The sequence below is a fragment of the Protomyctophum bolini genome (genome assembly GCF_963924005.1).
Source record: "Protomyctophum bolini genome assembly, chromosome: 10".
Taxonomy (NCBI): domain Eukaryota; kingdom Metazoa; phylum Chordata; class Actinopteri; order Myctophiformes; family Myctophidae; genus Protomyctophum; species Protomyctophum bolini.
The window spans coordinates 9,924,083-9,946,739 of record NC_137871.1 but is presented as its reverse complement, the minus strand read 5'-3'; the positions used below and the strand labels follow the sequence as shown (position 1 = coordinate 9,946,739).

At 36.5% G+C, this 22,657-nt stretch overlaps 1 protein-coding gene across 1 annotated transcript in view; it reads left to right on the top strand.

Moving 5' to 3' along the window:
* Positions 1 to 22,657, top strand: part of cdhr2 (cadherin related family member 2) — a gene marked incomplete at both ends in the record, with an annotated part of 43,697 nt that overhangs the window by 14,644 nt on the left and 6,396 nt on the right. Inside the window, 5 exons of the mRNA XM_080773337.1 lie at positions 79 to 211; positions 806 to 927; positions 2,683 to 2,787; positions 3,052 to 3,135; positions 3,509 to 3,566. Coding sequence (XP_080629463.1) covers positions 79 to 211; positions 806 to 927; positions 2,683 to 2,787; positions 3,052 to 3,135; positions 3,509 to 3,566 — 502 coding nt within the window. The remainder of the gene's footprint in view (positions 1 to 78; positions 212 to 805; positions 928 to 2,682; positions 2,788 to 3,051; positions 3,136 to 3,508; positions 3,567 to 22,657) is intronic.

The window sequence follows — 22,657 nt, the reverse complement described above, 5'->3', positions numbered from 1 at the left end:
CATTCTGGCATGTTTTTGTTGTTGTAAAGTGTTCTCTCTCAGCCGGCATTGACTTGGTTGAGTGCTGTCATTCGGCAGGGCTGAAAAGGACACCATAATGGAGTTGTACTGTGTCTACTCCAATGGGACCGCCCTTCCACCTGACGCTCTCGAGAAGATGCTCTCTGCTGAACATATTGCTGTACTGCGTCAGCTTGGCCTCATAGACATTGTAAGTGTGCGTGTGTGTGTGTGTGTGTGTGTGTGTGTGTGTGCGTGTGTGTGTACACACACAGGTAAAACCATCCAAGCCTAATTGTGATTGTAACTGTGACTGTTATTGTTGCTTACCGTAATTTCCGGACTATAAGCCGCAACTTTTTACCCATGATTTGAACCCTGCGGTTTATACAACGGTGCGGCTAAACTATGGATTATTTTTTTCTTTTTAACTTTGTTTTTATTCAGGGTTTTTACAGACACATAATCAAACAAACAGAAACAACAACAACAACATAGTACAAAGACAAACTTCCACATGGACACAGAAATCAAAAAACAAATAAAATAAAGACATAAAATAAAACAAACGGATCGTATAAATGAAGTTACAGAATATAATCTATGGATTTTTACAGCTAACGCAGAGCCATCCAAGGCTCTGAGCTAACGAAACGGCCACTAGGGAGGCTTATAGTCCGGTGCGGCTTGTATACGTATACATATTTGGGATTTTCCCTAAATTTGGCTGGTGCGGCTTATATTCAGGTGCGCCTTATAGTCCGGAGATTACGGTAATTGTGATTTACTGTACTGTACGTTCCAGGGGACTGTGTCTCTGGAGGAACCCAAAGAAGAACCTCTTACCTTTGTCCTGGTGGGCCTCGTCGGAGGGTGCATCATCGTTTTGGCAGTCCTCACCACATCTCTGCTGTGCACACGCAGAAAGTAAGCAAGGGTTTGGGTATAGCAGCCAATCTCCTGGGCCCCGGAAAGGGGGTCAGAAGAAGGGCCCATTTAGGGACCGACTTGTCGACTATATCTCCCCGACATGGCGCTGGTCCAGCACCCCCACCGTTTTCCCCGTTGTGTTGCACAATCGTTGTTGTGGATTGGCTGAATGCTCGCCTCTCGCCGCGATGACCACTCTGTTACTATAATACACATTAACAATTCGTTGATCATTATGCTGGCGGTTGGTCTCCACCAGGAGGATAGGAGTGTGCGTGTGTGTGTGTGTGTGTGTGCGTGTGTGTGTGTGTGTGTGTGTGAGAGACGCGGCTTGGCCTGCTGTAGCGCCACTACTGGGAGCTACTGTGTGCAGACTCCCCCTCCTCATTTGTACGCATAGAGGGGATGCGTGTGACATCATCATCACACCAGGAAGTTATGCGGAAATGCGTGTCAAAATACTACTTTCTGGCCTTGACAGCCCATACATCTGTTGGAGGATCGAAGACCAATTTGTTATGTATTTCTAAGGGATACATATAGCCCTAATTATGAAAATGAATATCCCCAACACCATAATGTCAGAGGAAGCACCCTGAAGCCGCTTTTAGAAACGAAGTGGTTAAAGTGGATACACTGGGACCATTTCGGCATACAAAGTTGTAAATTACTGAGATAACTAATACATCGTCGGGACTCCGGTAGGAGACCCTGGTGCAGGAGAATTGTGAGAAATGTAATAGAGTAAAAGTGCTCAAGTCAGAAAATACCTAATTGTAAAGGACTGTAAAACCTTTTAAACCAAGTGAATATTAAACCTTAATGTTATACTTTAATCCTATATTAATAACCTTTTATAAGGACAAAATACTTTAGAGGAAAACTACAATACTAAAATGAGTAAAAAGTCAAAGTATTTCAGAGTAAACCAGAATACCTGAATTTGACCGACACAAAGAAGAGAAGGGAGACAAGCAGAGCTAGAAGGATTTTCCATTAGATAATATTACCCATTACACCGGGAGAGAAAATGTTAGGTCCGGACAGCATGATTCAAAAGGATCTCTCATCATGTCCAAAATGGACACCGTTAATGTAGCATAATTGTAATCGTTGCACAGACCAACGTGTCAAACAACAAGGCCAAAAAACATGTTTGTTCACAAAGGGGCAGATAATGCAAGACGTCACTGAATGCTAGATACAGGAGATATCTCACGGGGCAGATACAGCCATATAAATGCACCATTTATCAGTGCGATGAAAACAGGGTGACAGGGCACATGTAAATTCATTCACAAAATAACAGATCTACAAATGAGTCCTGAAATACCTATCGACATCCACACAGAAAAGTCATATTTGATTGCATTAAATGACTTTAAACAACATTAAATTCACTCGATCTGCCATTCACTTTTTGCATGCGCATACCCTCTATAGATGTTCAGCACCTGAAAATGTTTTTGTTGGGATGTGCATGCTTCCCTTTGGCCCAGTCTATTGAAGCTTTTAAGACCTATTTCTTCTTTTCACTGGCTTGTAATACATTAACAGTCCGTCAAAGCTTTTAAATCCTAACTTAAGACCTACTGTGTTTCTTGTCACTGGCTTTTAATAACACCTGAGTCACACTCTCAAAATGCTCTATAGTGGCTTATTGCTTTAATAGATACTGTAGTGTGATAAAGACTTTATGACTAGAGAGGTACTGGATCTGTTTCAACTGAATCCAATTCATTCATGTGTTAGCTACCGGAGGAAGCTGAAGGCGGCTAAAGCCATGAACACTGTGGCCATGACAGTGACTGAAAACCAGACCAATGGACCGGTTGTTCCTGGAACTAACAAGTACAAGTAAGTGGTAATGTGTGTGTGTGTGTGTGTGTGTGTGTGTGTGTGTGTGTGTGGCTTGCCATCATTTTGTACTTTATTACTTAATTTTACCATACTTTTGACGGTCTATTCAAATGATTAAAATAAATATATACAGTATATACCACATCTCTTATATATACATTTTATATATATACAGTATATCCTATCCATATCAAATGTATAGATATGATCTATATTTAATTCTGTCTGTGCGTGCGTGCGCTTTTGTGTGTGCACTGACAGGGCTAACCCGGTGCTCAACCTCAACATCGACACGGCCACAGACCTGGGATTCGATGAGGAAAACTCTAACGCAGACAAAGTCAGGTATACCAACGACCCTTCCGCAGCGTTCTCCACAGCCATCGTACTGATGGTGACAGAGTAGTGGAGACGTCGCTCTCCACGACAAGCTACACGATATTTTTGTCGACTACAGCATGATACCTGTGTTGTGATGATGGAACACTGACTGCTCCCTACTTTAATACGCATAATGGTGTCCACTTTACTGTAGTCATTGATTGATTGTTTGGTTGAATACTTTTATTAGTAAGAAAATGGCACAATGTTTTCAGATGGGGGGGTCAATATTATACGTATACATTTTGGAGTCCTGACATGAAACACTACATATAGGCTCCCTGAGAAAAGCTTCAGTAAGAGTAACGGTAACACATTTTGTTCTTTCCCCATCAAGCCTCAACTCTCTGGACTACAACATCGACATGTCCGAGAAGGATTCGCCCCTTACTAGGGTGAGTTTACATTTGAACTCCCGATATAGGCTATAGCCCACCGTCCAAAATGATGAGAAACAAGGCTAACTTTTTTTTTTTTAATAAAAAAAAACATGGGCTATAACCCATCGTTTTTGTCATTTCGTCATTTTTTTCAAATCTTCAAAAATGATGAAAAACTGCGCGCTATAGTATGCCGTACGATATGGGCTATAGCCCACCGTCCAAAATGATGAGAAACAAGGCTAACTTTTTTTTTCAAAATTTCAAAAAACATGGGCTATAACCCATCGTTTTTGTCATTTCGTCATTTCTTTCAAATCTTCAAAAATGATGAAAAACTGCGCGCTATAGTATGCCGTACGATATGGGCTATAGCCCACCGTCCAAAATGATGAGAAACAAGGCTAACTTTTTTTTTCAAAATTTCAAAAAACATGGGCTATAACCCATCGTTTTTGTCATTTCGTCATTTTTTTCAAATCTTCAAAAATGATGAAAAACTGTGCGCTATAGTATGCCGTACGATATGGGCTATAGCCCACCGTCCAAAATGATGAGAAACAAGGCTAACTTTTTTTTTCAAAATTTCAAAAAACATGGGCTATAACCCATCGTTTTTGTCATTTCGTCATTTTTTTCAAATCTTCAAAAATGATGAAAAACTGCGCGCTATAGTATGCCGTACGATATGGGCTATAGCCCACCGTCCAAAATGATGAGAAACAAGGCTAACTTTTTTTTTCAAAATTTCAAAAAACATGGGCTATAACCCATCGTTTTTGTCATTTCGTCATTTTTTTCAAATCTTCAAAAATGATGAAAAACTGTGCGCTATAGTATGCCGTACGATATGGGCTATAGCCCACCGTCCAAAATGATGAGAAACAAGGCTAACTTTTTTTTTCAAAATTTCAAAAAACATGGGCTATAACCCATCGTTTTTGTCATTTCGTAATTTTTTTCAAATCTTCAAAAATGATGAAAAACTGCGCGCTATAGTATGCCGTACGATATGGGCTATAGCCCACCGTCCAAAATGATGAGAAACAAGGCTAACTTTTTTTTTCAAAATTTCAAAAAACATGGGCTATAACCCATCGTTTTTGTCATTTCGTCATTTTTTTCAAATCTTCAAAAATGATGAAAAACTGCGCGCTATAGTATGCCGTACGATATGGGCTATAGCCCACCGTCCAAAATGATGAGAAACAAGGCTAACTTTTTTTTCCAAAATTTCAAAAAACATGGGCTATAACCCATCGTTTTTGTCATTTCGTCATTTTTTTCAAATCTTCAAAAATGATGAAAAACTGCGCGCTATAGTATGCCGTACGATATGGGCTATAGCCCACCGTCCAAAATGATGAGAAACAAGGCTAACTTTTTTTTTCAAAATTTCAAAAAACATGGGCTATAACCCATCGTTTTTGTCATTTCGTCATTTTTTTCAAATCTTCAAAAATGATGAAAAACTGCGCGCTATAGTATGCCGTACGATATGGGCTATAGCCCACCGTCCAAAATGATGAGAAACAAGGCTAACTTTTTTTTTCAAAATTTCATAAAACATGGGCTATAACCCATCGTTTTTGTCATTTCGTCATTTTTTTCAAATCTTCAAAAATGATGAAAAACTGCGCGCTATAGTATGCCGTACGATATGGGCTATAGCCCACCGTCCAAAATGATGAGAAACAAGGCTAACTTTTTTTTTCAAAATTTCAAAAAACATGGGCTATAACCCATCGTTTTTGTCATTTCGTCATTTTTTTCAAATCTTCAAAAATGATGAAAAACTGCGCGCTATAGTATGCCGTACGATATGGGCTATAGCCCACCGTCCAAAATGATGAGAAACAAGGCTAACTTTTTTTTTCAAAATTTCAAAAAACATGGGCTATAACCCATCGTTTTTGTCATTTCGTCATTTCTTTCAAATCTTCAAAAATGATGAAAAACTGCGCGCTATAGTATGCCGTACGATATGGGCTATAGCCCACCGTCCAAAATGATGAGAAACAAGGCTAACTTTTTTTTTCAAAATTTCAAAAAACATGGGCTATAACCCATCGTTTTTGTCATTTCGTCATTTTTTTCAAATCTTCAAAAATGATGAAAAACTGCGCGCTATAGTATGCCGTACGATATGGGCTATAGCCCACCGTCCAAAATGATGAGAAACAAGGCTAACTTTTTTTTTCAAAATTTCAAAAAACATGGGCTATAACCCATCGTTTTTGTCATTTCGTCATTTTTTCAAATCTTCAAAAATGATGAAAAACTGCGCGCTATAGTATGCGTACGATATGGGCTATAGCCCACCGTCCAAAATGATGAGAAACAAGGCTAACTTTTTTTTTCAAAATTTCAAAAAACATGGGCTATAACCCATCGTTTTTGTCATTTCGTCATTTTTTTCAAATCTTCAAAAATGATGAAAAACTGCGCGCTATAGTATGCCGTACGATATGGGCTATAGCCCACCGTCCAAAATGATGAGAAACAAGGCTAACTTTTTTTTTCAAAATTTCAAAAAACATGGGCTATAACCCATCGTTTTTGTCATTTCGTCATTTTTTTCAAATCTTCAAAAATGATGAAAAACTGCGCGCTATAGTATGCCGTACGATATGGGCTATAGCCCACCGTCCAAAATGATGAGAAACAAGGCTAACTTTTTTTTTCAAAATTTCAAAAAACATGGGCTATAACCCATCGTTTTTGTCATTTCGTCATTTTTTTCAAATCTTCAAAAATGATGAAAAACTGCGCGCTATAGTATGCCGTACGATATGGGCTATAGCCCACCGTCCAAAATGATGAGAAACAAGGCTAACTTTTTTTTTCAAAATTTCAAAAAACATGGGCTATAACCCATCGTTTTTGTCATTTCGTCATTTTTTTCAAATCTTCAAAAATGATGAAAAACTGCGCGCTATAGTATGCCGTACGATATGGGCTATAGCCCACCGTCCAAAATGATGAGAAACAAGGCTAACTTTTTTTTTCAAAATTTCAAAAAACATGGGCTATAACCCATCGTTTTTGTCATTTCGTCATTTCTTTCAAATCTTCAAAAATGATGAAAAACTGCGCGCTATAGTATGCCGTACGATATGGGCTATAGCCCACCGTCCAAAATGATGAGAAACAAGGCTAACTTTTTTTTTCAAAATTTCATAAAACATGGGCTATAACCCATCGTTTTTGTCATTTCGTCATTTTTTTCAAATCTTCAAAAATGATGAAAAACTGCGCGCTATAGTATGCCGTACGATATGGGCTATAGCCCACCGTCCAAAATGATGAGAAACAAGGCTAACTTTTTTTTTCAAAATTTCAAAAAACATGGGCTATAACCCATCGTTTTTGTCATTTCGTCATTTTTTTCAAATCTTCAAAAATGATGAAAAACTGCGCGCTATAGTATGCCGTACGATATGGGCTATAGCCCACCGTCCAAAATGATGAGAAACAAGGCTAACTTTTTTTTTCAAAATTTCAAAAAACATGGGCTATAACCCATCGTTTTTGTCATTTCGTCATTTTTTTCAAATCTTCAAAAATGATGAAAAACTGCGCGCTATAGTATGCCGTACGATATGGGCTATAGCCCACCGTCCAAAATGATGAGAAACAAGGCTAACTTTTTTTTTCAAAATTTCAAAAAACATGGGCTATAACCCATCGTTTTTGTCATTTCGTCATTTTTTTCAAATCTTCAAAAATGATGAAAAACTGCGCGCTATAGTATGCCGTACGATATGGGCTATAGCCCACCGTCCAAAATGATGAGAAACAAGGCTAACTTTTTTTTTCAAAATTTCAAAAAACATGGGCTATAACCCATCGTTTTTGTCATTTCGTCATTTTTTTCAAATCTTCAAAAATGATGAAAAACTGCGCGCTATAGTATGCCGTACGATATGGGCTATAGCCCACCGTCCAAAATGATGAGAAACAAGGCTAACTTTTTTTTTCAAAATTTCAAAAAACATGGGCTATAACCCATCGTTTTTGTCATTTCGTCATTTTTTTCAAATCTTCAAAAATGATGAAAAACTGCGCGCTATAGTATGCCGTACGATATGGGCTATAGCCCACCGTCCAAAATGATGAGAAACAAGGCTAACTTTTTTTTTCAAAATTTCAAAAAACATGGGCTATAACCCATCGTTTTTGTCATTTCGTCATTTTTTTCAAATCTTCAAAAATGATGAAAAACTGCGCGCTATAGTATGCCGTACGATATGGGCTATAGCCCACCGTCCAAAATGATGAGAAACAAGGCTAACTTTTTTTTTCAAAATTTCAAAAAACATGGGCTATAACCCATCGTTTTTGTCATTTCGTCATTTTTTTCAAATCTTCAAAAATGATGAAAAACTGCGCGCTATAGTATGCCGTACGATATGGGCTATAGCCCACCGTCCAAAATGATGAGAAACAAGGCTAACTTTTTTTTTCAAAATTTCAAAAAACATGGGCTATAACCCATCGTTTTTGTCATTTCGTCATTTTTTTCAAATCTTCAAAAATGATGAAAAACTGCGCGCTATAGTATGCCGTACGATATGGGCTATAGCCCACCGTCCAAAATGATGAGAAACAAGGCTAACTTTTTTTTTCAAAATTTCAAAAAACATGGGCTATAACCCATCGTTTTTGTCATTTCGTCATTTTTTTCAAATCTTCAAAAATGATGAAAAACTGCGCGCTATAGTATGCCGTACGATATGGGCTATAGCCCACCGTCCAAAATGATGAGAAACAAGGCTAACTTTTTTTTTCAAAATTTCAAAAAACATGGGCTATAACCCATCGTTTTTGTCATTTCGTCATTTTTTTCAAATCTTCAAAAATGATGAAAAACTGCGCGCTATAGTATGCCGTACGATATGGGCTATAGCCCACCGTCCAAAATGATGAGAAACAAGGCTAACTTTTTTTTTCAAAATTTCAAAAAACATGGGCTATAACCCATCGTTTTTGTCATTTCGTCATTTTTTTCAAATCTTCAAAAATGATGAAAAACTGCGCGCTATAGTATGCCGTACGATATGGGCTATAGCCCACCGTCCAAAATGATGAGAAACAAGGCTAACTTTTTTTTTCAAAATTTCAAAAAACATGGGCTATAACCCATCGTTTTTGTCATTTCGTCATTTTTTTCAAATCTTCAAAAATGATGAAAAACTGCGCGCTATAGTATGCCGTACGATATGGGCTATAGCCCACCGTCCAAAATGATGAGAAACAAGGCTAACTTTTTTTTTCAAAATTTCAAAAAACATGGGCTATAACCCATCGTTTTTGTCATTTCGTCATTTTTTTCAAATCTTCAAAAATGATGAAAAACTGCGCGCTATAGTATGCCGTACGATATGGGCTATAGCCCACCGTCCAAAATGATGAGAAACAAGGCTAACTTTTTTTTTCAAAATTTCAAAAAACATGGGCTATAACCCATCGTTTTTGTCATTTCGTCATTTTTTTCAAATCTTCAAAAATGATGAAAAACTGCGCGCTATAGTATGCCGTACGATATGGGCTATAGCCCACCGTCCAAAATGATGAGAAACAAGGCTAACTTTTTTTTTCAAAATTTCAAAAAACATGGGCTATAACCCATCGTTTTTGTCATTTCGTCATTTTTTTCAAATCTTCAAAAATGATGAAAAACTGCGCGCTATAGTATGCCGTACGATATGGGCTATAGCCCACCGTCCAAAATGATGAGAAACAAGGCTAACTTTTTTTTCAAAATTTCAAAAAACATGGGCTATAACCCATCGTTTTTGTCATTTCGTCATTTTTTTCAAATCTTCAAAAATGATGAAAAACTGCGCGCTATAGTATGCCGTACGATATGGGCTATAGCCCACCGTCCAAAATGATGAGAAACAAGGCTAACTTTTTTTTTCAAAATTTCAAAAAACATGGGCTATAACCCATCGTTTTTGTCATTTCGTCATTTTTTCAAATCTTCAAAAATGATGAAAAACTGCGCGCTATAGTATGCCGTACGATATGGGCTATAGCCCACCGTCCAAAATGATGAGAAACAAGGCTAACTTTTTTTTTCAAAATTTCAAAAAACATGGGCTATAACCCATCGTTTTTGTCATTTCGTCATTTTTTCAAATCTTCAAAAATGATGAAAAACTGCGCGCTATAGTATGCCGTACGATATGGGCTATAGCCCACCGTCCAAAATGATGAGAAACAAGGCTAACTTTTTTTTTCAAAATTTCAAAAAACATGGGCTATAACCCATCGTTTTTGTCATTTCGTCATTTTTTTCAAATCTTCAAAATGATGAAAAACTGCGCGCTATAGTATGCCGTACGATATGGGCTATAGCCCACCGTCCAAAATGATGAGAAACAAGGCTAACTTTTTTTTTCAAAATTTCAAAAAACATGGGCTATAACCCATCGTTTTTGTCATTTCGTCATTTTTTCAAATCTTCAAAAATGATGAAAAACTGCGCGCTATAGTATGCCGTACGATATGGGCTATAGCCCACCGTCCAAAATGATGAGAAACAAGGCTAACTTTTTTTTCAAAATTTCAAAAAACATGGGCTATAACCCATCGTTTTTGTCATTTCGTCATTTTTTTCAAATCTTCAAAAATGATGAAAAACTGCGCGCTATAGTATGCCGTACGATATGGGCTATAGCCCACCGTCCAAAATGATGAGAAACAAGGCTAACTTTTTTTTTCAAAATTTCAAAAAACATGGGCTATAACCCATCGTTTTTGTCATTTCGTCATTTTTTCAAATCTTCAAAATGATGAAAAACTGCGCGCTATAGTATGCCGTACGATATGGGCTATAGCCCACCGTCCAAAATGATGAGAAACAAGGCTAACTTTTTTTTTCAAAATTTCAAAAAACATGGGCTATAACCCATCGTTTTTGTCATTTCGTCATTTTTTTCAAATCTTCAAAAATGATGAAAAACTGCGCGCTATAGTATGCCGTACGATATGGGCTATAGCCCACCGTCCAAAATGATGAGAAACAAGGCTAACTTTTTTTTCAAAATTTCAAAAAACATGGGCTATAACCCATCGTTTTTGTCATTTCGTCATTTTTTCAAATCTTCAAAATGATGAAAAACTGCGCGCTATAGTATGCCGTACGATATGGGCTATAGCCCACCGTCCAAAATGATGAGAAACAAGGCTAACTTTTTTTTTCAAAATTTCAAAAAACATGGGCTATAACCCATCGTTTTTGTCATTTCGTCATTTTTTTCAAATCTTCAAAAATGATGAAAAACTGCGCGCTATAGTATGCCGTACGATATGGGCTATAGCCCACCGTCCAAAATGATGAGAAACAAGGCTAACTTTTTTTTTCAAAATTTCAAAAAACATGGGCTATAACCCATCGTTTTTGTCATTTCGTCATTTTTTTCAAATCTTCAAAAATGATGAAAAACTGCGCGCTATAGTATGCCGTACGATATGGGCTATAGCCCACCGTCCAAAATGATGAGAAACAAGGCTAACTTTTTTTTTCAAAATTTCAAAAAACATGGGCTATAACCCATCGTTTTTGTCATTTCGTCATTTTTTTCAAATCTTCAAAATGATGAAAAACTGCGCGCTATAGTATGCCGTACGATATGGGCTATAGCCCACCGTCCAAAATGATGAGAAACAAGGCTAACTTTTTTTTTCAAAATTTCAAAAAACATGGGCTATAACCCATCGTTTTTGTCATTTCGTCATTTTTTTCAAATCTTCAAAAATGATGAAAAACTGCGCGCTATAGTATGCCGTACGATATGGGCTATAGCCCACCGTCAAAATGATGAGAAACAAGGCTAACTTTTTTTTCAAAATTTCAAAAAACATGGGCTATAACCCATCGTTTTTGTCATTTCGTCATTTTTTTCAAATCTTCAAAAATGATGAAAAACTGCGCGCTATAGTATGCCGTACGATATGGGCTATAGCCCACCGTCCAAAATGATGAGAAACAAGGCTAACTTTTTTTTTCAAAATTTCAAAAAACATGGGCTATAACCCATCGTTTTTGTCATTTCGTCATTTTTTTCAAATCTTCAAAAATGATGAAAAACTGCGCGCTATAGTATGCCGTACGATATGGGCTATAGCCCACCGTCCAAAATGATGAGAAACAAGGCTAACTTTTTTTTTCAAAATTTCAAAAAACATGGGCTATAACCCATCGTTTTGTCATTTCGTCATTTTTTTCAAATCTTCAAAAATGATGAAAAACTGCGCGCTATAGTATGCCGTACGATATGGGCTATAGCCCACCGTCCAAAATGATGAGAAACAAGGCTAACTTTTTTTTTCAAAATTTCAAAAACATGGGCTATAACCCATCGTTTTTGTCATTTCGTCATTTTTTTCAAATCTTCAAAAATGATGAAAAACTGCGCGCTATAGTATGCCGTACGATATGGGCTATAGCCCACCGTCCAAAATGATGAGAAACAAGGCTAACTTTTTTTTTCAAAATTTCAAAAAACATGGGCTATAACCCATCGTTTTTGTCATTTCGTCATTTTTTTCAAATCTTCAAAAATGATGAAAAACTGCGCGCTATAGTATGCCGTACGATATGGGCTATAGCCACCGTCCAAAATGATGAGAAACAAGGCTAACTTTTTTTTTCAAAATTTCAAAAAACATGGGCTATAACCCATCGTTTTTGTCATTTCGTCATTTTTTTCAAATCTTCAAAAATGATGAAAAACTGCGCGCTATAGTATGCCGTACGATATGGGCTATAGCCCACCGTCCAAAATGATGAGAAACAAGGCTAACTTTTTTTTTCAAAATTTCAAAAACATGGGCTATAACCCATCGTTTTTGTCATTTCGTCATTTTTTTCAAATCTTCAAAATGATGAAAAACTGCGCGCTATAGTATGCCGTACGATATGGGCTATAGCCCACCGTCCAAAATGATGAGAAACAAGGCTAACTTTTTTTTCAAAATTTCAAAAAACATGGGCTATAACCCATCGTTTTTGTCATTTCGTCATTTTTTTCAAATCTTCAAAAATGATGAAAAACTGCGCGCTATAGTATGCCGTACGATATGGGCTATAGCCCACCGTCCAAAATGATGAGAAACAAGGCTAACTTTTTTTTTCAAAATTCAAAAAACATGGGCTATAACCCATCGTTTTTGTCATTTCGTCATTTTTTTCAAATCTTCAAAAATGATGAAAAACTGCGCGCTATAGTATGCCGTACGATATGGGCTATAGCCCACCGTCCAAAATGATGAGAAACAAGGCTAACTTTTTTTTTCAAAATTTCAAAAAACATGGGCTATAACCCATCGTTTTTGTCATTTCGTCATTTTTTTCAAATCTTCAAAAATGATGAAAAACTGCGCGCTATAGTATGCCGTACGATATGGGCTATAGCCCACCGTCCAAAATGATGAGAAACAAGGCTAACTTTTTTTTTCAAAATTTCAAAAAACATGGGCTATAACCCATCGTTTTTGTCATTTCGTCATTTTTTTCAAATCTTCAAAAATGATGAAAAACTGCGCGCTATAGTATGCCGTACGATATGGGCTATAGCCCACCGTCCAAAATGATGAGAAACAAGGCTAACTTTTTTTTTCAAAATTTCAAAAAACATGGGCTATAACCCATCGTTTTTGTCATTTCGTCATTTCTTTTCAAATCTTCAAAAATGATGAAAAACTGCGCGCTATAGTATGCCGTACGATATGGGCTATAGCCCACCGTCCAAAATGATGAGAAACAAGGCTAACTTTTTTTTCAAAATTTCAAAAAACATGGGCTATAACCCATCGTTTTTGTCATTTCGTCATTTTTTTCAAATCTTCAAAAATGATGAAAAACTGCGCGCTATAGTATGCCGTACGATATGGGCTATAGCCCACCGTCCAAAATGATGAGAAACAAGGCTAACTTTTTTTTTCAAAATTTCAAAAAACATGGGCTATAACCCATCGTTTTTGTCATTTCGTCATTTTTTTCAAATCTTCAAAATGATGAAAAACTGCGCGCTATAGTATGCCGTACGATATGGGCTATAGCCCACCGTCCAAAATGATGAGAAACAAGGCTAACTTTTTTTTTCAAAATTTCAAAAAACATGGGCTATAACCCATCGTTTTTGTCATTTCGTCATTTTTTTCAAATCTTCAAAAATGATGAAAAACTGCGCGCTATAGTATGCCGTACGATATGGGCTATAGCCCACCGTCCAAAATGATGAGAAACAAGGCTAACTTTTTTTTTCAAAATTTCAAAAAACATGGGCTATAACCCATCGTTTTTGTCATTTCGTCATTTTTTTCAAATCTTCAAAAATGATGAAAAACTGCGCGCTATAGTATGCCGTACGATATGGGCTATAGCCCACCGTCCAAAATGATGAGAAACAAGGCTAACTTTTTTTTTCAAAATTTCAAAAAACATGGGCTATAACCCATCGTTTTTGTCATTTCGTCATTTTTTCAAATCTTCAAAAATGATGAAAAACTGCGCGCTATAGTATGCCGTACGATATGGGCTATAGCCCACCGTCCAAAATGATGAGAAACAAGGCTAACTTTTTTTTTCAAAATTTCAAAAAACATGGGCTATAACCCATCGTTTTTGTCATTTCGTCATTTTTTTCAAATCTTCAAAAATGATGAAAAACTGCGCGCTATAGTATGCCGTACGATATGGGCTATAGCCCACCGTCCAAAATGATGAGAAACAAGGCTAACTTTTTTTTTCAAAATTTCAAAAAACATGGGCTATAACCCATCGTTTTTGTCATTTCGTCATTTTTTTCAAATCTTCAAAAATGATGAAAAACTGCGCGCTATAGTATGCCGTACGATATGGGCTATAGCCCACCGTCCAAAATGATGAGAAACAAGGCTAACTTTTTTTTTCAAAATTTCAAAAAACATGGGCTATAACCCATCGTTTTTGTCATTTCGTCATTTTTTTCAAATCTTCAAAAATGATGAAAAACTGCGCGCTATAGTATGCCGTACGATATGGGCTATAGCCCACCGTCCAAAATGATGAGAAACAAGGCTAACTTTTTTTTTCAAAATTTCAAAAAACATGGGCTATAACCCATCGTTTTTGTCATTTCGTCATTTTTTTCAAATCTTCAAAAATGATGAAAAACTGCGCGCTATAGTATGCCGTACGATATGGGCTATAGCCCACCGTCCAAAATGATGAGAAACAAGGCTGCGCATAAATGATGAAAAACTGCGCGCTATAGTATGCCGTACGATATGGGCTATAGCCCACCGTCCAAAATGATGAGAAACAAGGCTAACTTTTTTTTTCAAAATTTCAAAAAACATGGGCTATAACCCATCGTTTTTGTCATTTCGTCATTTCTTTCAAATCTTCAAAAATGATGAAAAACTGCGCGCTATAGTATGCCGTACGATATGGGCTATAGCCCACCGTCCAAAATGATGAGAAACAAGGCTAACTTTTTTTTTCAAAATTTCAAAAAACATGGGCTATAACCCATCGTTTTTGTCATTTCGTCATTTTTTTCAAATCTTCAAAAATGATGAAAAACTGCGCGCTATAGTATGCCGTACGATATGGGCTATAGCCCACCGTCCAAAATGATGAGAAACAAGGCTAACTTTTTTTTTCAAAATTTCAAAAAACATGGGCTATAACCCATCGTTTTTGTCATTTCGTCATTTTTTTCAAATCTTCAAAAATGATGAAAAACTGCGCGCTATAGTATGCCGTACGATATGGGCTATAGCCCACCGTCCAAAATGATGAGAAACAAGGCTAACTTTTTTTTTCAAAATTTCAAAAAACATGGGCTATAACCCATCGTTTTTGTCATTTCGTCATTTTTTTCAAATCTTCAAAAATGATGAAAAACTGCGCGCTATAGTATGCCGTACGATATGGGCTATAGCCCACCGTCCAAAATGATGAGAAACAAGGCTAACTTTTTTTTTTCAAAATTTCAAAAAACATGGGCTATAACCCATCGTTTTTGTCATTTCGTCATTTTTTTCAAATCTTCAAAAATGATGAAAAACTGCGCGCTATAGTATGCCGTACGATATGGGCTATAGCCCACCGTCCAAAATGATGAGAAACAAGGCTAACTTTTTTTTTCAAAATTTCAAAAAACATGGGCTATAACCCATCGTTTTTGTCATTTCGTCATTTTTTTCAAATCTTCAAAAATGATGAAAAACTGCGCGCTATAGTATGCCGTACGATATGGGCTATAGCCCACCGTCCAAAATGATGAGAAACAAGGCTAACTTTTTTTTCAAAATTTCAAAAAACATGGGCTATAACCCATCGTTTTTGTCATTTCGTCATTTTTTTCAAATCTTCAAAAATGATGAAAAACTGCGCGCTATAGTATGCCGTACGATATGGGCTATAGCCCACCGTCCAAAATGATGAGAAACAAGGCTAACTTTTTTTTTCAAAATTTCAAAAAACATGGGCTATAACCCATCGTTTTTGTCATTTCGTCATTTTTTCAAATCTTCAAAAATGATGAAAAACTGCGCGCTATAGTATGCCGTACGATATGGGCTATAGCCCACCGTCCAAATGATGAGAAACAAGGCTAACTTTTTTTTCAAAATTTCAAAAAACATGGGCTATAACCCATCGTTTTTGTCATTTCGTCATTTTTTTCAAATCTTCAAAAATGATGAAAAACTGCGCGCTATAGTATGCCGTACGATATGGGCTATAGCCCACCGTCCAAAATGATGAGAAACAAGGCTAACTTTTTTTTTCAAAATTTCAAAAAACATGGGCTATAACCCATCGTTTTTGTCATTTCGTCATTTTTTTCAAATCTTCAAAAATGATGAAAAACTGCGCGCTATAGTATGCCGTACGATATGGGCTATAGCCCACCGTCCAAAATGATGAGAAACAAGGCTAACTTTTTTTTTCAAAATTTCAAAAAACATGGGCTATAACCCATCGTTTTTGTCATTTCGTCATTTCTTTCAAATCTTCAAAAATGATGAAAAACTGCGCGCTATAGTATGCCGTACGATATGGGCTATAGCCCACCGTCCAAAATGATGAGAAACAAGGCTAACTTTTTTTTCAAAATTTCATAAAACATGGCTATAACCCATCGTTTTTGTCATTTCGTCATTTTTTTCAAATCTTCAAAAATGATGAAAAACTGCGCGCTATAGTATGCCGTACGATATGGGCTATAGCCCACCGTCCAAAATGATGAGAAACAAGGCTAACTTTTTTTTTCAAAATTTCAAAAAACATGGGCTATAACCCATCGTTTTTGTCATTTCGTCATTTTTTTCAAATCTTCAAAAATGATGAAAAACTGCGCGCTATAGTATGCCGTACGATATGGGCTATAGCCCACCGTCCAAAATGATGAGAAACAAGGCTAACTTTTTTTTTCAAAATTTCAAAAAACATGGGCTATAACCCATCGTTTTTGTCATTTCGTCATTTTTTTCAAATCTTCAAAAATGATGAAAAACTGCGCGCTATAGTATGCCGTACGATATGGGCTATAGCCCACCGTCCAAAATGATGAGAAACAAGGCTAACTTTTTTTTTCAAAATTTCAAAAAACATGGGCTATAACCCATCGTTTTTGTCATTTCGTCATTTTTTTCAAATCTTCAAAAATGATGAAAAACTGCGCGCTATAGTATGCCGTACGATATGGGCTATAGCCCACCGTCCAAAATGATGAGAAACAAGGCTAACTTTTTTTTTCAAAATTTCAAAAAACATGGGCTATAACCCATCGTTTTTGTCATTTCGTCATTTCTTTCAAATCTTCAAAAATGATGAAAAACTGCGCGCTATAGTATGCCGTACGATATGGGCTATAGCCCACCGTCCAAAATGATGAGAAACAAGGCTAACTTTTTTTTTCAAAATTTCATAAAACATGGGCTATAACCCATCGTTTTTGTCATTTCGTCATTTTTTTCAAATCTTCAAAAATGATGAAAAACTGCGCGCTATAGTATGCCGTACGATATGGGCTATAGCCCACCGTCCAAAATGATGAGAAACAAGGCTAACTTTTTTTTTCAAAATTTCAAAAAACATGGGCTATAACCCATCGTTTTTGTCATTTCGTCATTTTTTCAAATCTTCAAAAATGATGAAAAACTGCGCGCTATAGTATGCCGTACGATATGGGCTATAGCCCACCGTCCAAAATGATGAGAAACAAGGCTAACTTTTTTTTCAAAATTTCAAAAAACATGGGCTATAACCCATCGTTTTTGTCATTTCGTCATTTTTTCAAATCTTCAAAAATGATGAAAAACTGCGCGCTATAGTATGCCGTACGATATGGGCTATAGCCCACCGTCCAAAATGATGAGAAACAAGGCTAACTTTTTTTTTCAAAATTTCAAAAAACATGGGCTATAACCCATCGTTTTTGTCATTTCGTCATTTTTTTCAAATCTTCAAAAATGATGAAAAACTGCGCGCTATAGTATGCCGTACGATATGGGCTATAGCCCACCGTCCAAAATGATGAGAAACAAGGCTAACTTTTTTTTTCAAAATTTCAAAAAACATGGGCTATAACCCATCGTTTTTGTCATTTCGTCATTTCTTTCAAATCTTCAAAAATGATGAAAAACTGCGCGCTATAGTATGCCGTACGATATGGGCTATAGCCCACCGTCCAAAATGATGAGAAACAAGGCTAACTTTTTTTTCAAAATTTCAAAAAACATGGGCTATAACCCATCGTTTTTGTCATTTCGTCATTTTTTTCAAATCTTCAAAAATGATGAAAACTGCGCGCTATAGTATGCCGTACGATATGGGCTATAGCCCACCGTCCAAAATGATGAGAAACAAGGCTAACTTTTTTTTTCAAATTTCAAAAACATGGGCTATAACCCATCGTTTTTGTCATTTCGTCATTTTTTTCAAATCTTCAAAATGATGAAAAACTGCGCGCTATAGTATGCCGTACGATATGGGCTATAGCCCACCGTCCAAAATGATGAGAAACAAGGCTAACTTTTTTTTTCAAAATTTCAAAAAACATGGGCTATTAACCCATCGTTTTTGTCATTTCGTCATTTTTTTCAAATCTTCAAAAATGATGAAAAACTGCGCGCTATAGTATGCCGTACGATATGGGCTATAGCCCACCGTCCAAAATGATGAGAAACAAGGCTAACTTTTTTTTTCAAAATTTCAAAAAACATGGGCTATAACCCATCGTTTTTGTCATTTCGTCATTTTTTTCAAATCTTCAAAAATGATGAAAAACTGCGCGCTATAGTATGCCGTACGATATGGGCTATAGCCCACCGTCCAAAATGATGAGAAACAAGGCTAACTTTTTTTTTCAAAATTTCAAAAAACATGGGCTATAACCCATCGTTTTTGTCATTTCGTCATTTTTTTCAAATCTTCAAAAATGATGAAAAACTGCGCGCTATAGTATGCCGTACGATATGGGCTATAGCCCACCGTCCAAAATGATGAGAAACAAGGCTAACTTTTTTTTCAAAATTTCAAAAAACATGGGCTATAACCCATCGTTTTTGTCATTTCGTCATTTTTTTCAAATCTTCAAAAATGATGAAAAACTGCGCGCTATAGTATGCCGTACGATATGGGCTATAGCCCACCGTCCAAAATGATGAGAAACAAGGCTAACTTTTTTTTTCAAATTTCAAAAAACATGGGCTATAACCCATCGTTTTTGTCATTTCGTCATTTTTTTCAAATCTTCAAAAATGATGAAAAACTGCGCGCTATAGTATGCCGTACGATATGGGCTATAGCCCACCGTCCAAAATGATGAGAAACAAGGCTAACTTTTTTTTTCAAAATTTCAAAAACATGGGCTATAACCCATCGTTTTTGTCATTTCGTCATTTTTTCAAATCTTCAAAAATGATGAAAAACTGCGCGCTATAGTATGCCGTACGATATGGGCTATAGCCCACCGTCCAAAATGATGAGAAACAAGGCTAACTTTTTTTTTCAAAATTTCAAAAAACATGGGCTATAACCCATCGTTTTTGTCATTTCGTCATTTTTTTCAAATCTTCAAAAATGATGAAAAACTGCGCGCTATAGTATGCCGTACGATATGGGCTATAGCCCACCGTCCAAAATGATGAGAAACAAGGCTAACTTTTTTTTCAAAATTTCAAAAAACATGGGCTATAACCCATCGTTTTTGTCATTTCGTCATTTTTTTCAAATCTTCAAAAATGATGAAAAACTGCGCGCTATAGTATGCCGTACGATATGGGCTATAGCCCACCGTCCAAAATGATGAGAAACAAGGCTAACTTTTTTTTCAAAATTTCAAAAAACATGGGCTATAACCCATCGTTTTTGTCATTTCGTCATTTTTTTCAAATCTTCAAAAATGATGAAAAACTGCGCGCTATAGTATGCCGTACGATATGGGCTATAGCCCACCGTCCAAAATGATGAGAAACAAGGCTAACTTTTTTTTTCAAAATTTCAAAAAACATGGGCTATAACCCATCGTTTTTGTCATTTCGTCATTTTTTTCAAATCTTCAAAAATGATGAAAAACTGCGCGCTATAGTATGCCGTACGATATGGGCTATAGCCCACCGTCCAAAATGATGAGAAACAAGGCTAACTTTTTTTTTCAAAATTTCAAAAAACATGGGCTATAACCCATCGTTTTTGTCATTTCGTCATTTTTTCAAATCTTCAAAAAATGATGAAAAACTGCGCGCTATAGTATGCCGTACGATATGGGCTATAGCCCACCGTCCAAAATGATGAGAAACAAGGCTAACTTTTTTTTCAAAATTTCAAAAAACATGGGCTATAACCCATCGTTTTTGTCATTTCGTCATTTTTTTCAAATCTTCAAAAATGATGAAAAACTGCGCGCTATAGTATGCCGTACGATATGGGCTATAGCCCACCGTCCAAAATGATGAGAAACAAGGCTAACTTTTTTTTTCAAAATTTCAAAAACATGGGCTATAACCCATCGTTTTGTCATTTCGTCATTTTTTCAAATCTTCAAAAATGATGAAAAAACTGCGCGCTATAGTATGCCGTACGATATGGGCTATAGCCCACCGTCCAAAATGATGAGAAACAAGGCTAACTTTTTTTTCAAAAATTCAAAAAACATGGGCTATAACCCATCGTTTTTGTCATTTCGTCATTTTTTCAAATCTTCAAAATGATGAAAAAACTGCGCGCTATAGTATGCCGTACGATATGGGCTATAGCCACCGTCCAAAATGATGAGAAACAAGGCTAACTTTTTTTTCAAAATTTCAAAAAACATGGGCTATAACCCATCGTTTTTGTCATTTCGTCATTTTTTTCAAATCTTCAAAAATGATGAAAACTGCGCGCTATAGTATGCCGTACGATATGGGCTATAGCCCACCGTCCAAAATGATGAGAAACAAGGCTAACTTTTTTTTTTCAAAATTTCAAAAACATGGGCTATAACCCATCGTTTTTGTCATTTCGTCATTTTTTTCAAATCTTCAAAAATGATGAAAAACTGCGCGCTATATGTATGCCGTACGATATGGGCTATAGCCCACCGTCCAAAATGATGAGAAACAAGGCTAACTTTTTTTTTCAAATTTCAAAAAACATGGGCTATAACCCATCGTTTTTGTCATTTTCGTCATTTTTTTCAAATCTTCAAAAATGATGAAAAACTGCGCGCTATAGTATGCCGTACGATATGGGCTATAGCCCACCGTCCAAAATGATGAGAAACAAGGCTAACTTTTTTTTTCAAAATTTCAAAAAACATGGGCTATAACCCATCGTTTTTGTCATTTCGTCATTTCTTTTCAAATCTTCAAAATGATGAAAAACTGCGCGCTATAGTATGCCGTACGATATGGGCTATAGCCCACCGTCCAAAATGATGAGAAACAAGGCTAACTTTTTTTTTCAAAATTTCAAAAAACATGGGCTATAACCCATCGTTTTTGTCATTTCGTCATTTTTTTTCAAATCTTCAAAAATGATGAAAAACTGCGCGCTATAGTATGCCGTACGATATGGGCTATAGCCCACCGTCCAAAATGATGAGAAACAAGGCTAACTTTTTTTTTCAAAATTTCAAAAAAACATGGGCTATAAACCCATCGTTTTTGTCATTTCGTCATTTTTTTCAAATCTTCAAAAATGATGAAAAACTGCGCGCTATAGTATGCCGTACGATATGGGCTATAGCCCACCGTCCAAAATGATGAGAAACAAGGCTAACTTTTTTTTTCAAAATTTCAAAAAACATGGGCTATAACCCATCGTTTTTGTCATTTCGTCATTTTTTCAAATCTTCAAAAATGATGAAAAACTGCGCGCTATAGTATGCCGTACGATATGGGCTATAGCCCACCGTCCAAAATGATGAGAAACCAGGCTAACTTTTTTTTTCAAAATTCAAAAACCATGGGCTATAACCCATCGTTTTTGTCATTTCGTCATTTCTTTCAAATCTGCAAAAATGATGAAAAACTGCGCGCTATAGTATGCCGTACGATATGGGCTATAGCCCACCGTCCAAAATGATGAGAAACAAGGCTGCGCAGAAAAATGATGAAAAACTGCGCGCTATAGTATGCCGTACGATATGGGCTATAGCCCACGTCCAAATGATGAGAAACAAGGCTAACTTTTTTTTTCAAAATTTCAAAAAACATGGGCTATAACCATCGTTTTTGTCATTTCGTCATTTCTTTCAAATCTTCAAAAATGATGAAAAACTGCGCGCTATAGTATGCCGTACGATATGGGCTATAGCCACCGTCCAAAATGATGAGAAACAAGGCTAACTTTTTTTTTCAAAATTTCAAAAAAACATGGGCTAGTAACCCATCGTTTTGTCATTTCGTCATTTTTTTCAAATCTTCAAAAATGATGAAAAACTGCGCGCTATAGTATGCCGTACGATATGGGCTATAGCCCCACCGTCCAAAATGATGAGAAACAAGGCTAACTTTTTTTTTCAAAATTTCAAAAAACATGGGCTATAACCCATCGTTTTTTGTCATTTCGTCATTTTTTTCAAATCTTCAAAATGAATGGAAAACTGCCGCGCTAT